This window comes from Pseudorasbora parva, chromosome 2, assembly GCF_024679245.1.
Source record: "Pseudorasbora parva isolate DD20220531a chromosome 2, ASM2467924v1, whole genome shotgun sequence".
Classification (NCBI taxonomy): Eukaryota; Metazoa; Chordata; class Actinopteri; order Cypriniformes; family Gobionidae; genus Pseudorasbora; species Pseudorasbora parva.
This window is the reverse complement of record NC_090173.1, coordinates 41504071-41520605: the sequence shown is the minus strand read 5'-3', so window position 1 is coordinate 41520605 and position 16535 is coordinate 41504071. Positions and strand designations below refer to the sequence as shown.

Sequence of the window (16535 nt, the reverse complement as noted above, 5' to 3'; positions counted from 1 at the left end):
TTACAGTGCCCTCTTTTGGGCACACTGGAAACCAGCCGGCGTGATTTCCTGCGTTAGTTCTGGTTCAAAAATAAAAATAAAAAAAACAACTGGACAAGGACTGGAAAACCCTCATGTATTATAATAGCTACTGATCTCACAATATACATTGAAACCCTTTAAAACACAAAACAAAAAACGTATTTAAACGATACAAATATGAATGCCTTTCAAAACGTTACTAGGCCTACCCTAATATTGTACTTTTTAATTTATTTTTTAATTTATTTTTTACGTACGCGTTCATTCTATATTTTAGTTGGTGTTTTTATTCGGTTCTACATACTCTGAAAAGTACCATAATGCCTTGTATTTGTTTTGTAAAAGCTCCATGAGCTCCAGCCAAGCGCTGCCTCTTTGCCCATTTTTAGTTATCCGGGAGTGATGACCCTCTGCCAAGATGGCAAAGGCCGACTTTCCCTATGTGTTACGTCCCACTAAGACCATTTTTTTTTTTTTTTTTGGTCAACAAGCAAAATTCCAGTTGCAATCATTTTACACAAAATAGCACAAGTAATATGGGTACATACATACAATTCGGTATATATATGTGTGTCATTCCTGGGATTCGGTAATATTTCAGTCCCCTAGATTTTTGAAAGTGGTGATTCACCAAAATGAAATGTTAAAAGCTTTTTACAATACTTTGGTATGTCCTTTATAATGAACACAAGTAATTATTGCATTTAAAAAAAATATATCATTAAAAATAATCTTATTTCTGTCTTACAGCAAGCATTTTGTAATGTCCCTGAGGTTCTTCGCTGAATTTATACTTGGAAAAGAATTAATAAAATGTGCACAGTGTCTATCATTTTCGGCAATAATGCAAGTATTAATTTGTATTCTTTGCTTTTGAAAATAATAATAATAATAAAAAGCTATAGATATTTGATAAATAACTACTTATAAAGTTACCCTCAGTCTGAACTCAACCCCGTCATGCCAACCATTCTTCGCCCATAATAATTTAGACTCCACCCATATGTGACATCATTTACAGGAATTTGCATCATTTAGCTCTCTTCAACAGCATGGTGTGGAAGAAGGTGAGTGATATCACACTTTTTATTCATTTTTGTAGGTGTATTATAGTCAGAGAGGGTACTGTCAAGCTTAACAACCCAACCCCATCATACTCAACCCCGTCACATATGTCATTTTTTCGGGGTTGTGAACTTTGTGACAGGGTTGAGTAATTCACTTAATTTAATCATGATTTAAATTTAAAAAATAAATTTCAGTAAATATATTATTACCAAAATCATAACTTGTATTTTTGTTATGGATCAGATATTTCATGTAATGTTTCCTGTCCACTTGAACTTCAGCAGGCATCCTAGTCAGAAATGGCACCCACATCAACAGCAGAGAGGCAAAGGCAGTTTCGTGCACGCAGAGAATAAATACGGATAGGTTTTTTCTTTACATTTGTTCAGGTATTTTAAAGTCAAGTCAAGTCAAATATACTTTATTGTCCCGAAGGAAATTTTTCTTAGGCGCAGTGCCAAGAAAATATTTTATGCAAATATTCATAAAGTAACTATTTTAAAATGTTGGAATTGTTGAGTGCGTGCAACAATCCTTTTTTATGTTGAGTTTTTGTGTTAACATGGCATTTTCTTTTTTAATGACCCACTGATTTTTACTTACACTCATCTAAAGGATTATTAGGAACACCTGTTCAATTTCTCATTATGCAATTATCCAATCAACCAATCACATGGCAGTTGCTTCAATGTATTTAGGGGTGTGTTCTGGTCAAGACAATCTCCTGAACTCCAAACTGAATGTCAGAATGGGAAAGAAAGGTGATTTAAGCCGTTTTGAGCGTGGCATGGTTGTTGGTGCCAGACAGGCCGGTCTGAGTATTTCACAATCTGCTCAGTTACTGGGATTTTCACACACAACCATTTCTAGGGTTTACAAAGAATGATGTGAAAAGGGAAGAACATCCAGTATGCGGCAGTCCTGTGGGCGATAATGCCTTGTTGATGTTAGAGGTCAGAGGAGAATGGGCCGACTGATTCAAGCTGATAGAAGAGCAACTTTGACTGAAATAACCACTCGTTACAACCGAGGTATGCAGCAAAGCATTTGTGAAGCCATAACACGCACAACCTTGAGGCGGATGGGCTACAACAGCAGAAGACCCCACCGGGTACCACTCATCTCCACTACAAATAGGAAAAAGAGGCTACAATTTGCACAAGCTCACCAATATTGGACAGCTGAAGACTGGAAAAATGTTGCCTGGTCTGATGAGTCTCGATTTCTGTTGAGACATTCAGATGGTAGAGTCAGAATTTGGCATAAACAGAGTGAGAACATGGATCCATCATGCCTTGTTACCACTGTACAGGCTGGTGGTGGTGGTGTAATGGTGTGGGGGATGTTTTCTTGGCACATTTTAGGCCCCTTAGTGCCAATTGGGCATAGTTTAAATGCCACAGCCTACCTGAGCGTCCATTCCTTTATGACCACAATGTACCCATCCTCTGATGGCTACTTCCAGCAGGATAATGCACCATGTCACAAAGCTTGAATCATTTCAAATTGGTTTCTTGAACATGATAATGAGTTGACTGTACTAAAATGGCCTCCACAGTCTCCAGATCTCAACATGTGGTGGAACGGGAGCTTCGTGCCCTTGATTTGCATCCCACAAATCTCCATCAACTGCAAGATGCTATCCTATCAATATGGGCCAACATTTCTAAACATTACTGAAGTAATTCTTTCAGCACCTTGTTGAATCAATGCCACGTATAATTAAGGCAGTTCTGAAGGCGGGAGGGTCAAACACAGGATTAGTGTTCCTAATGATCCTGTAGGTGAGTGTATGTTATTATGAACTTTTATTTGCTGCAGTTTTGTTTTATGTTCCAGCACTGAGGAATGTTTTAGACACTGGTGAATACCATATTGTGTCCATTTGATAAAAGGTTCTGTTTGTTAATCTATTTTTGTGTTTTCTTACCAAAAATATGTGAAAGTTACTAACAACCTGCAGTAGTTTTCTTTGTTTAAATTCTCACTGCAATAAAGGAAAACCTAAAAAAACTAAATATGACTGTCTTTATTACATGGATGCCTAAAATAAAATAGTGTTTTGTTTGAGTCACAAAGAAGGATTTTCCTATTACACAAATACAAATTAAAAGTAGGCAAATGTGTCCTTTCAACCCTGTCACAGTATTCAACCCCATCACAGTATTGTCAGCCCTGTCCCATTAATATTTTTGCAAAATAAAATAAATATGACAATTTAAAAATAAAGCATTTCTTGCTGACTACCACCCAACATGTTAAGGGCTAACACAGTACAATTGTGGTTTTATTTAAAGATCTAAATTAAACTTTTTCTTACTAAAATAAAGAGACCACGGTCAAACAGTTTTGATATTTGTAACTTCCATCACTTAAAAATGTGAAAATTATCATAAATGTTACATTTAAAGTCATTGAATTGGTATGAGGGACACATGAGCAGTAGGTGGATGTTTGTTTTATAACAAGTTTTGCGTAAAATCCTGTTGAAACTAATTCGATTTTGTCCGTTACAGGGTTGAGAATAAAAGGTGTACAAATCTGAAAAAAACTAAAAATAATAAAAACTCTTTAATGCCTGAGATGGGAAAATATGATTTTTTGAAGGTTTAATATGTGCCTAATAATGTGGGGTATTTAGAAATGTAATTATATGTAGTTAAAAAATTAAAAAGTCCAAGTTGAAATATGACCAAATCCCAGGAATGACCCATATATGTATATATATATAGAGAGAGAGAGAGAGAGAGAGAGAGAGAGAGAGAGAGAGAGAGAGAGAGAGAGAGAGAGAGAGAGAGAGAGAGAGAGAGAGAGAGACAGACAGTGTCCATGAGGTAACACATAGGAAGAGTCGGCCTTTGCCATCTTGGCAGCGGGTCATCACTTCCGGATAACTAAAAATGGGCAAATAGGAGGGGTGTGGCTGGAGCTGAGGTGAGGTAGTGACTAACAGACAGCAGACAAACGGCAATTCCATGTCACTCAATCACACCCTTAATTATGCTGAACTATAAGACATTATATAAACTAATACGTTATTTTTAAAATCCCATTTTAAAGCAGCACTTGGTAACTTTTGCTCTCGGGGTCCCCCTACAGTTGGGAAAAAATTATGTCCTCAACTACTGTCGTAAGCTCTGTCATCCTACAACAGGGGATGCCATCGCACGTGCGTTTGCTGACATGACAACCCTGATAGCCCTGAACTAGTCATCTCATAACTCATGGACCCCGTATGTCTATTTAATGGTCGCGGGTGCGGAGTGGGTGGTAAAAATATATACAGTGGTGCGGGGCAGGCCAAATAACTTCATAAAAGCGTCCCTGCGGGTTGGTGCAGCACTAACAGTTCCCCTGAACACTGCAGGAGGAGTTCACATGCAGGTGTTCTTCTGGCGCCGTGTGTGAAATGTCTTCATCCCAGGTACAGTCAGTGGCATATGTTTCAGCATGTCATATGAATATAATTTCATGGGTTTTATTTTTTTCAAACACCAAATAATCACGATGCTCACGTTACAAGCCAGCGTCATTATAGTAGTCTATTGGTTACCGTTTTACAAAATCTATATGATACTTCAGTTCAATGTTTGAGTGGTAGGTAATCACCATAACAAGCATGACAGCATCGGTCGGGCACGCCTCCTTCCGCTCACGCCGACGTGCAAACGCTGGTCCAATGTTGATCCTCGTCATGCCTTTAATCCCATCACTTTTTCGTCTCCTCTTATTGCTTTCCTCCAACAAAACCTTTTCTTTCTTATTTGTCTGTGCTGCTTCAGACATGACTATATTATCCGACGAACAAAGTTGGGCTTGCACTTCCAGATTAAAGGAAGTGTGGGTGGTGGTGGAAGTGACTTATATGCCGTAAAGCAGTCGAATTTTGTAGTTCTTTTTGTTCTCGGGTTACTACCCGAAACCCGAAGTTTAAAAGTATGATTAAAAACCATACAGACCACCATCAAGCTATGGCAAACGTGTCATTCAACCTATTGTAAGTCGATGTATCATCACAAGAGTCTTGAAAATATATTATGAAGGTTGAAAAGTTCAGCTTTAGTTCACCTAGTGAAAAGTTCACCTAGTGCTGCTTTAACATGAATCTCAATGAGATTCTATCCCCTTCTGGAGCCTTTCCCTAGCGGCCAGTGGATGAATTGCAGTTTAAGTCACTTCCGTATTTTCAAGAGAAACTGGAGGAGGTTGCCGCTTGGGTTCAGGTTCAAACATCTACCGATGACATGCTAACTAGAAACATGGCATTTGAGTTTTTTATTTAATCTACAGTTAAGTAACTGTTATCTACCATACTGCACGTTTCAAAATATTGAGAATTTGACATGAAATTTTTGCAAAGACAGATTCAACCCCACTTTCTGGAAATGTGGGGTTGAATCTGTCTTTGCAAAAATTTCACGTCAAATTCTCAATATTTTGAAACGTGCAGTGCCAAGTAATGATTAATACGGAAATGTAGGAAATATGAATGAATGAGTGAATGAATGAGGCATTTATATAGCGCTTTCAAATGTACAACTGTACACCCAAAGCGCTTAACACTCATGTCAGGGGTCTCTCCTCAACCACCACCAGTGTGCAGCATCCACTGGGATGATGCGACGGCAGGCACAGTACAACGGCGCCAGTGCGCTGACCACACACCAGCAATAGGCGGAGAGGAGAGAGTGTGATAGAGCCAATTCAGTGGATGGGGATTATTAGGAGGCCATGATTGGTAAGGGCCAATCAAGGGAATTTGGCCAGGACACCGGGGTACACCCCTACTCTTTTACGAGAAGTGCCATGGGATTTTTAATGACCACAGAGAGTCAGGACCTCGGTTTAACGTCTCATCCGAAGGACGGTGCTCTTTGACAGTATAGTGTCCCCATCACTATACTGGGGCGTTAGGACCCACACAGACCACAGGGTGAGCACCCTGTGGCGGAAAATTGTTTCCGCCACAAACATAAACTCTCAAGTGTGAAATAAAACGTTACATAGCCTATATTAATTTTAAAAAATGTGCTTATAAATTATATTATATAATTGGATTTAAATTATTTTGTGAGAAGAAGGCGTGGTGACTGAAAAGGCAGAACACAAGAACACTTTAAGTTGGAAATCAGTTTTCTGTCCATTTACATCATTTTGCTTGTCACTGACCAATCAATCAAAATATTCAATAGCCACACGAGGCTACAGAAGTAGCCTATGCAACATACCAAATTTTAATTCAGGTGTTACAAAGTTAAGATTTTCAAAATGGCTTTAGTTATCCAGACTAGGCTACTATGTGGCCTGTGGCCTGGATGAGTTTATGAATAGATCTCATCGTTTACAGATGCAGGAAAAAGTAAATAGCTGCTTGCTGCTGCTGCTGTTGGCATGTTCGATCATGACTATTTCCCAGTTGGCAGCTCATCCAGCTCAAGCTGTTTGTACGGAAAAGCCAACTAGCCATCATGGGCGGTCCCAAGCTGAACACTCAACCAGTCATCAGACAGAGGGGGCACATTATCCAACATTCTCAGACTTTAACTTTTTAGCTTAATTTAACCCTGAGGATAGAGGAACCATCCGCCACCAGCAGTGTGTGTGTGTGTGTGTGTGTATGTGAATGTGAGAGAGAGAGAGAGAGAGAGAGAGAGAGAGAGAGAGAGAGAGAGAGAGAGAGAGAGAGAGAGAGAGAGAGAGAGAGAGAGAGAGAGAGAGAGAGAGAGAGAGAGAGAGAGAGAGAGAGAGAGAGAGAGAGAGGATTACAGTAGGAATGATGTCCTGAGATTACTCAGCATCTAAAATAAGCCCAGGACTGAGGGAAGTCTGTTTATTTGAGACTGAATAGAGACTGGACTATTACCTGTGGACTCTGAGCACAATGACTGCGCTGTATCACACATTCCTGCTCTTTACAGGTGAGGCTTCTCACATCTCAATGTATGTTATAAAAAAAAGTAAATGCATTTAGTTTTTTTTAAATATGAAAGTATTTTAAGTATTTTTAAAATGCATTTAGCTACTCAAAGTATCTTTTAAAAATACTTTGAAGATTTATTTATTTATTTGTGGATTGTAAACAAAGTAAAAAAAAAACAGTTTTCTTCAATAATGTTATGAAGCGATGAGAATAAATTGTGCAGAAAAACAACAACTTTATTCAACTTTTTCTTCAGTCTCCAACGCTGTTCCATGATGCATGCGAGTGACTCAGGAGCTGGCTTTGTAACTTTATAACATTAAGTTTGAACCCCTGTAGTCACATGTACTATTTTAATGATGTCTTTACTACCTTTCTGGACCTTGAAAATGGCAATTACATTGCAGTCTGGACGCGGTTAGAAACCTCTCGGATTCCATCAAAAATATCATAGTAAAATATCAAAAATATATGTTCCAGAGATCGAAGGTCTTACGGGTTTGAAACAACAAGAGGGTGAATAATGATAGAATTTCCATTTTTTGGTGTACTAACCCTTTAAGAAATCCCACACAACTGGAATCTAACACTTAATCGGTGGAATCTAACACTGCATTGGTGAAAAATGTCCCTATTCTTTCCTTGGAAAACTCTGAACAATAGAAGTATGTTAATTTAAAGTTTCAATGGGAGACTTAGTTTGTTTACTTAGTGTTTAAAGTGTCTGCTAAATTAATGAATGTACAAAATATTTTAAGAATTGGTTAAATTATAATGAATACCTGCCGGGCTAAATTCACCCTTTTACTCTTTTTAGTCAGTATGGCTTCCCTGCAGCCGCAGAAGTCTTCAAGGAGTAAAAGGGGTCTGCTGGAACTAGCTGGGGTTATCAAGTGCAGCACGGGAAGATCAGCTTTATCTTATGTGATGTACGGATGTTACTGTGGTCTTGGGGGTCAAGGGTGGCCCAGAGACAGAACGGACTGGTAAGAAACCACAATACCTACAAATAACAATGCAGTTCTGCAACAAATAAGCTGTGATTGCAAGCACTTCTCTTTGCAATGATTCGATTTGTCTGTTCTCCATGCATCTTGCTCACAGTGTGGGCATCTGCGAAGATACCAAGAATACTCCCAGCTCTCCCACACACAAAATAACTGTTTCCCTTAACCTCAGGTTATATGCAGAGACCAATTTCACTGCAACCAGTGAAAGAGCTCCTCTGAAGTAGACAGCGAGATAAACAAACCGGCTAATATTATTGCAGCACATTCCACAGTGGAATTGCTCAATCTAATCTTATGGAGTCAGCATTTTCTAGGGCCCGACATAATAGCGGTCCTCTGTTTCGTATTTCTGCAAGTCTACTTGAATTATATGTTACATGATGAAGAAACAATTAAAAACCAGACAGAACTGGGGCTCGGTCCTCTGTGCCGTTTCATTAAAGATAATCTCAAAGGCATGTGTTCTTCTCTATAGGTGTTGTCACAAGCATGACTGCTGTTATGGGGATGCAGAATTCGCGGGCTGTCAAACAAAAACAGACAGGTATCAGTGGACGTGCGACGACGAGCAGGCTGACTGTGGTATGATGTGCTATCAGATCATAAACGCCATATTTACATTCTTTTAGAACGACTTTAGGTTATAATAGACTGGGATCTAAATGAGAAATAGTCAGTAAAGAGGAAACTGGGTGGAAAAGATTCTGTTTTGTTTTCTTTTTAGCTTGAGGAAGTAGTAGTAATGTAGGGTGTGTATTATAACAGATGGGACATTTCAGGCTAAAAAGACGGCTGTGTTCTTAACCAAACCACGGGATATTTTAAGATCCCGTTACTGGAGTAAACAACATAATGTAGGCTACTAGGCAATTCTCATGGGATTCACAGTATATTGCTTAGAGATATAAAGTGATGGTTTTGATTTATGGTGTCCTTCAGTCTATATGTAAACTACTCATTTAACACAGTCGTCAATTTACATTTATGTCTTCGACACAGACACGCTTAATGACAGATGTGCGAAAATCCTCTGCCGATGTGACAGGGAAGCAGCCAGATGCCTCAGAAAGGCTCCGTTCAACCAAAAGTACACCCTGTGGCCGGATTTCCTCTGTGGATGTGTTCATCCCACCTGCAACATTTACTAATGGACAAAATTTGGTAAACACATCTTGTAGAGCTTGTTGTATGTTTGATGACTATTAGTTTGAATTTATATTGTTATAAGGATTTGCATTTTCTTCATATAAATGTTTATATTTACAGAGTTGACTTTCAAAAGTGAATGGATTAAAATATGTTTTAATGTATATATACATTTAATGTATATGTATGTATACATATATGCTATAAATGTATATATATAGCCAAATTACAGTCATGACATCAGCGCATTTTCTGAATGGCACTATCGTTTTAGCCTGTTGGGGGTGAATGGGGCTAGTTGTCAGGTTTATTAAAGTATAGTTCACCCAAAAATGAACATTCTGTCATCATTTACTCATTTTCAAGTTGCTCCAAACCTGTATGAATTTTTTCTGCTGAACACGAAAGAGTTCAGCAAAATAAATTAAATAGTTTTTAACTTTTTTTACTCCATGAACCCTGTACGATTATGCTATGGGCTCATATGGTACCATTTGAAAGTTTAGAGTCTCTTCTTTCTAGAGATATGCATCACTTTGGCATTTGTTTTACACAAAGTAATGTATTTACACTAAATTACTTTGGTACCATTTCCGCCTGGATCTGGCCTACCCAAATTGAAAAGCCTCCCATACACACATACCGTGGTTCAAAGGAAACGCTGTGAAATTACATAAAACACTGTTAAAAGTGATAAACATGTAAGTATATAGGTTGTCTGTTGTAACCCCCCAAAAAAGTAGGCACTTTTTGATTTTTTTTTAATATAGATTCATTTTTTAAATTGTGTAACTCTGGCTTTGTGTGCTCTAGGACCCTGCAGACAGTTTGGGCTGTTTGCAGCATATATAATTAATTTAATGACACTGGGATATTGCATTTATATCACTGTATATGATGAGGGGAAGGGGGGGGGGTGTTCTCCCTTCAGATCCATTTGAATAAATCTTGCATACAACATGAAACAGACAAACTTATTTTTTCCACTATTTTCTGGAATTTATTGGAAACAGCCCAAACTGTCTGCAGGGTCCTAGAGCACACAGAGCCTGAGTTACACACTTTCAAAAATGAATTTATAAAAAAAAAAAAAAAAAAAAAAAAAAAACTACTTTTTGGGGGGGTTATTACAGCTTAGACAACATAAGCCACGTTTCCACCGCAGGAACTTTACCCAGGAACCAGGAACTTTGGGGTGGTACTCGGTGTGTTTAGACCGCAGGAACCAGGGTCTAAATGAAGTTCCGGGTAAATATTTCCCCCTCCAAACGGCCCTGCTCGCGAGGTACTATTTTTTCAAAGTTCAGGAACTTTCAAGGGCGGGACTTGGGCGCTGAACATGCTGATTGGTTTAGCTCACGCAGCATTTTATTTGAACCGGCATTTTTAAAAGTCTATTGCGAGGTTCGTTCTGCGTTCAGTAAATATCAGTCTTGCTCTCTGTCTGATGGCGCGCGTTCGCCTCAGCCATCTCACGTTCAATGTCCGTAATAGCTGATAATAATATACATTGTCATTTTAAATCTAGCTTTACAAGCTTTCTGAATATGCTAGTGCTCTTTTCTGTCGTTGTTAATTTCCTCTTTAGTAAACCTATACATAACCAGCAAAAGCAGCACAGCTTGAATTTCTTCCATACTCGTTATTAATTGTTTTACAGTCTATTTTTCACCATGTAAACGATCTGACCGATTACTTTTAAGTGTGCGTCCTTACATGCGTCCCTCATGTTGACAAGAGAGGAAAGTTCATTTTTCTGAGGGGTAAACTTTTTATTTAGTTAGTTATGAAGATAATGTTGGAATAATGACACAGCTTATATTGCCCCAGGCAGTTTTAACTTTAACTGCGCCTGACAGAAGAATGAATTTTTGTCTGAGATGATTATTACACTTTACAACAAATAAATAGCTTATATAATACTGTATTAGTCCTGGTGGCCGTTAAGAGTTGCTATGGCTACAGTTAACACATTCAGCTGCTGGAGAAAACAGCGTTGACATTTTTGATGTGGCAGACAAACTGCATGTCACAAAATGATTGCGATTGAAAGTCATCACATGTAAACACCAGATCGGTTTAGATAACGTCTCATGTAAACAGTCCACTAAATCTTTCAATCGGTACAAAAAATGTCATTATTTTTTGTTTATTTTTGCGGTCGCGCAAAAATGATTACTGTCCATCAGTGACTTGGAGGAGCAGTCGCGCGCAGTCCTACATCACCGGACTAATCTGCCTAATCTTCACGGAACTTTAGATCGCGGTGGAAACGCAGACAGTTGCAGGTCTGGGGGGAGAAAAGTTCCTGTAAAAAAGTTCCTGGTACAAATTGTTCCTGGTAATTTTGGTGGAAACGGGGCTATATCATACATGTTTATGACTTTTAGAAGTGTTTTATGTAACTTCAAATAGTTTCCTGTAAAATGACACCAACATTTTGAACCTAGAACCTATGTGTGTATGGGAGGCTTTTTTATTTGGGTAGGCCAAATCCAGGCGGAAATACCAAAAAATGGTCTTGGAGTTTAAAGGTCCCATGGCATGACATTTTATTTTATGAGGTTTTTCAACATTAATAAGAGTTCCCCTAGCCTAAATGTTGTACCCAAGTCACTAGAAATTTTGATCAGTGTAAACCGAGTTCTGGCTGTCTTTCCCTGCCTTTGAGAAAATGAGAGCTCAGACTAGCTGATCTTGAATTCTCCTGTTATGACGTCATACCAGGAAAGGTTACCGCCCCTTCTTCTGATTTGCACGCCCAGAGAATTAGTAGAGAAAGGATTCAGTTTATCAGTGGATGTCAGCAGCACAGGCTTTACCATATGGATTCAACAGCACCACCACAAACAGTGAGTAACAGTGTTCATGTGTAGCTAATCATTGAAGTTCACACAGACTTTTTTTCTAAATTGTTTAAAACTGTCAGTCCCGCCACTGGCCGTCTTGATGCATCAGTGAATCAAGCCAGTGACTAAAACCATCAACTTCACCTCTTTTCTGTTTGTAGCATGAAACAAATCTGTTATTTAAATGATTAAACTACAGAGAGCATTCAAAGAACACTCTTTATAATGTTCGGATTGGTCAGTTTGAATGACGCTGCTCATTATGCTCAACAGAAGCTCTTACTGTATCATGTTGATGTCGTGTTTGCTATTAGCTGTGGTGAAAGCATTTTGTGAGAGAAATAACGTTGCAAAGTTAACTTGTGTTTATTCAGAGCTCTCAGATACAAACAAAATAACCTTGCGCTCTCAAAAACTCTGTACAATAACACTTCCTCAGCAATCTTTCCCCAGCTCCCTCTCTGTCTCTCTCTCGACTGGCAGCTCTGCAGCTGCTCCAGTTCGTGCATGACTAAACCACGCACGTAATCTCATTTTAAATGCAGAGCCATAGAGAAAGAGAGTTGCGACAACGGAAGTTCAAAACGCTTAATAGTCACGATTCATGTAGACCTCGAATAGTTCCAGGAAGTGCTTTGGCGGGCAATTCAAATTGTCAGTTACAGTGACAGAACTGCGATTTTTGGTAATTAATAGCCAACAAATGCATTGATTTTCAATAATTTTATTACACATCGACATGTTGTACTTAACTAATATGTAACTTTCCATACCTTGCAAAAAAAAAAATTTAATTTTTTTTTTCTCTAATTCCATAATGATGGATGAAACGTAATTAAGATGTGCTCATAATTTAAACTCTTCCTGATTAAACGTTTACCTTTTAAAAGTGCATCATCTGTTCTGCTGTAACTCAATGGCGTGGCTGCCACTTTCGGGAACTATTAAGAGTCTCCATGAGCCGCCATTGCTGTAAAAAAAAAAAAAAAAACGTTCCATTGGAGTCTATCAGAGTTGTCGCAACTCTCTCTCTATATGGCTCTGTTTAAATGCAAAGATGTCAGCCAATCACAACAGTGGGTGTTTTCACTGAAGACGTACCTCTTGAAGACACGCCTCTTGAAACAGAGCATTCCAAACAGAGGGCTAATATCAGTATAGAAAATAGCTTTTATTTCTAAATTAGGATTTTTTTTATGTGAAACCCATACTAACAATATAAGTACACCCCAGGAAACATTATAAAACAATAAAACAACCCATGCCATGGGACCTTTAAGATAAACAAGACTCAGATTTTTTTTTGCTCACAGTGCATTGACTTCCATAGTATTTTTTTCCCATACTACACTCTTCCCATACCACACTCTTTCCCATCCCATGGCACTTCTCATATAGAGTAGGGGTGTAACATAGTGTCCGTGATAGTGTCTGCCAAATTCCCTTCAAAGGCCCTTACCAAACATGGCCTCCTAATAATGCCCATTGATTTGGCTCTATCACCCTCTTTCCTCTCCACCTATCGCTGGTGTGTGGTGAGCGCACTGGCGCCGTTGTACTGTGGCAGCCATCGCATTGTCCATGGTGGTGTTTGAGGAGAGACCCCTGACATGAGTGTAAAGCGCTTTGGGTTTGCATTACGAAAGTACTATAAAAATGCCTCATTCATTCATTCATTCATTCATTCATTCATTCATTCATTCATTCATTCATTCATTCATTCATTCATTCATTCTTCTTTTGTGTTCAACAGAACAAAGAAACTCATACAGGTTTGGAGCACCTTGTAAATGATTACAGAATTTTTTGTTTTTGTTTTTTTGGGTGAACTCTCCCCTTAAGTCAGTTTAGACAAATATGTCAAAAACAACGAGTACCGTACTTGTTAGGACCTCCTCATGCAGACCTCACAAATACACAAAACAGTTTCAATACACAATGATCTGGCACTTCCTGAGAAACAATATCCCTTTGATGTTCCAATTATATGGAGTGGTTCACACCTTTACAGACCAAAGCAGTTGAGTGCACCTGGGACAGATGTAGTTTAGTTAAATCTGATATAACGGCTCCTGAATGTTCTCTCCGAACCAGAAAAACCACGCTTCAACTGATGCCTTAGATGTCTTCAATATTTAATGTCTTCAGGACAATCAACATCACGAACATCAAATGGACACCATGAAAACCTGAAAGTAAATAAAAATTACAATCAAAATCGTGATGAAGTTTTTTTTTTCATGACATTGTTGAATTACAGTTCTTTACAATCGCTATGAAAATTTTTTTCAATACTTTTAACAAATTTCCTAAACTCTTAACACACCAACATCGCACAATTGGCAAAACTGTTAATTTCAAGCTCAAAATCACACATTGTAAACTAAACTACAACACTAATTTTCAAAATACAATAATACACTAACACAATACACTATGTCTACCAAAACAAATCAAACAGGTCTCAAAATCCAATATTTTTCCTAAACACTAACATATGTTCTCGTACCAACAGGAACATTTAGTCCTTCATAGCACAATGTCATAAAAACACTAACATCCGATTGAAATACAGAAACTGTATTATATATAGTTTACATATTAGAGACCAGAAGCATACAGTCACTGTAATACATGGTAAAAGTATTTACAATTTGAAGTTGGAGAAGCTCTTAAAAATATCCTACCTGTTGGTTTCTTGAAAATTCTGGATAATGGATGCCATTCTGTCCCGGCTGAGATTAGGCTGTACTCGTTCACCAGCCTCTCTGTATGACTGTGGTTTATGACATGGTCTATGATAGTAGCTCTTATTTGATCAGTTAACCCTAATTCTGGCCCTTCTTTGAGCGCCACCATGCATTCCAACTCTTCAGTCTCTACCTTGTCCTCGTCCCAATCCTTTCTCTTGTCCTGGTACTCATCTTCCTCTCCATCATGCAGGCATTTTTCTTACTTTCTTTGTGTTGCTCTATATTGTTCCTTTTTCAAACAAGATCAGCCCACAGACGCCCGTGTTTATTGTTTGGGCATGTGAATGAAAGAACACCAACACCTAAACAAGTTCAAGCATTTAAAATTTGTGTTAACTATATGTATTTTGTGTAAAAGCAACAATGAATGTGTTAATAGTATAGCCTACACAGACAGATGTTGTGCTAACTGTGTTAAGAGTTTAGGAAATTTGTTAAAGGTGTTGACAAAATTGTCATAGCAATTGTAAAAAAATGTAAGACCATAGGTTTTTAAACTTAAATTAATACACATAGTACCATAAATTATAAACAAACAACAACCAAGATATAAACAAACATACCGTGTCCTTTCCAATCAGGATTCAGGAGACATTAGGAGACATCTGCTTATCAAACACTCTTGATAACACTCAAACACTCTCAATCTTCGCAACTCTCAATTCGTGTGCCCAACACCTCATGTTTTCCGTGTTTATGCTAATCAAATGACTGGTACGTCTTACGTTAATCATTTTCTCCTGTAGGTGTCACTATTGCCAAACTATCATGCAAAACAAATATACAGTTCTCAAATAAGTATTCATGAATTACAACATTTTGAAACAAACAAAAACAAAACTTTCAAGAAGTGACCAAAATATTCAGAAAGAAAAATACTTTATCTGCGACAGCTACACTGCTACCAAAATTACAAGGATTTATGTCAGCAATATTTTGATCAACTCAATAAAGCCTGTAATTTTCCTTTAAGCTGTTACTTAACTTTCATTCACCTTCTAACACTTTCACAACCAGTGTTGCTTACTTTTATTTGAACCTTATTTGGTCAACACTATTTTAGAAGTCAAGACTAATTTGTCTAATCCCATTTTGTGGTGCCTCTCCTAATTTTAGACTTTAGAGTTATTTTCAACTATTACCACAAATTTTTGGATTGGACGCTCCAAAAGGGACATTTGCGTCAATCGCTCACCCTTTTTTCCTAAATAGCTTTGTCCCATTTGGAGTTTAACCTTTCACACAAACCCATCATCGTCTGCACTTCAACTACTTGCAACCACAACTCTAGCTAGCCTCCATTCATTTCTGGGAACATTGTTCCTTTGACACTTACGACATCTTCAACGTGAACATTTCTTCTAGGCGTGTACCACTGTTGTCTGAGGCTTGTGTTGGCCAGGTATTCTTTGCGCCATCTGCTCAGACAAGTACTGTACTCTTCTCCATCTTTTCCTAGCGTACAGATCTTCACGGGCAAATTTGCCAGGAGGAGGAAGAGGCACAAGTCTTCATCGTGAGCAGATGATTAGGTGTCAAAGGCTTAACACTCTTTGGGTCATTTATTGTGTTAGTGGTAAGCGGACGACTATTTACAATTGACATCGCCTCATAGAAAAATATCCTTAATGAACTCTCATCCAGTCTTCCTTTAGCTTTTGCCAGAACGCAAGCTAAAGTACTCTTCGCCAAAGAGACTTGTTCTCAAAGGATTTCCATCGGTAAATAAGGTTTAAATATATATTTTTAAAAGAACAGCATTCATCAC

At 38.2% G+C, this 16535-nt stretch overlaps 1 protein-coding gene and 1 long non-coding RNA gene across 2 annotated transcripts; one reads left to right on the top strand and one right to left on the bottom strand.

The window, feature by feature from the left end:
- Window positions 1-6870: 6870 nt before the first annotated feature.
- Window positions 6871-9209, top strand: pla2g10 (phospholipase A2 group X). Its single transcript, XM_067428989.1, has 4 exons — window positions 6871-7007; window positions 7827-7995; window positions 8495-8601; window positions 9019-9209. Exons 1-4 carry the CDS (start codon window positions 6971-6973, stop codon window positions 9165-9167), a joined length of 462 nt encoding a protein of 153 aa, XP_067285090.1. The 5' UTR covers window positions 6871-6970; the 3' UTR covers window positions 9168-9209.
- A 1103-nt stretch (window positions 9210-10312) lies between these two features.
- Window positions 10313-15448, bottom strand: LOC137043949 (uncharacterized). Its single transcript, XR_010898588.1, has 3 exons — window positions 15331-15448; window positions 14702-15069; window positions 10313-14203 (listed from the first exon to the last, which is right to left on the bottom strand). It is a non-coding gene; the product is annotated as an uncharacterized lncRNA (long non-coding RNA).
- Between the last annotated feature and the right edge of the window lie 1087 nt (window positions 15449-16535).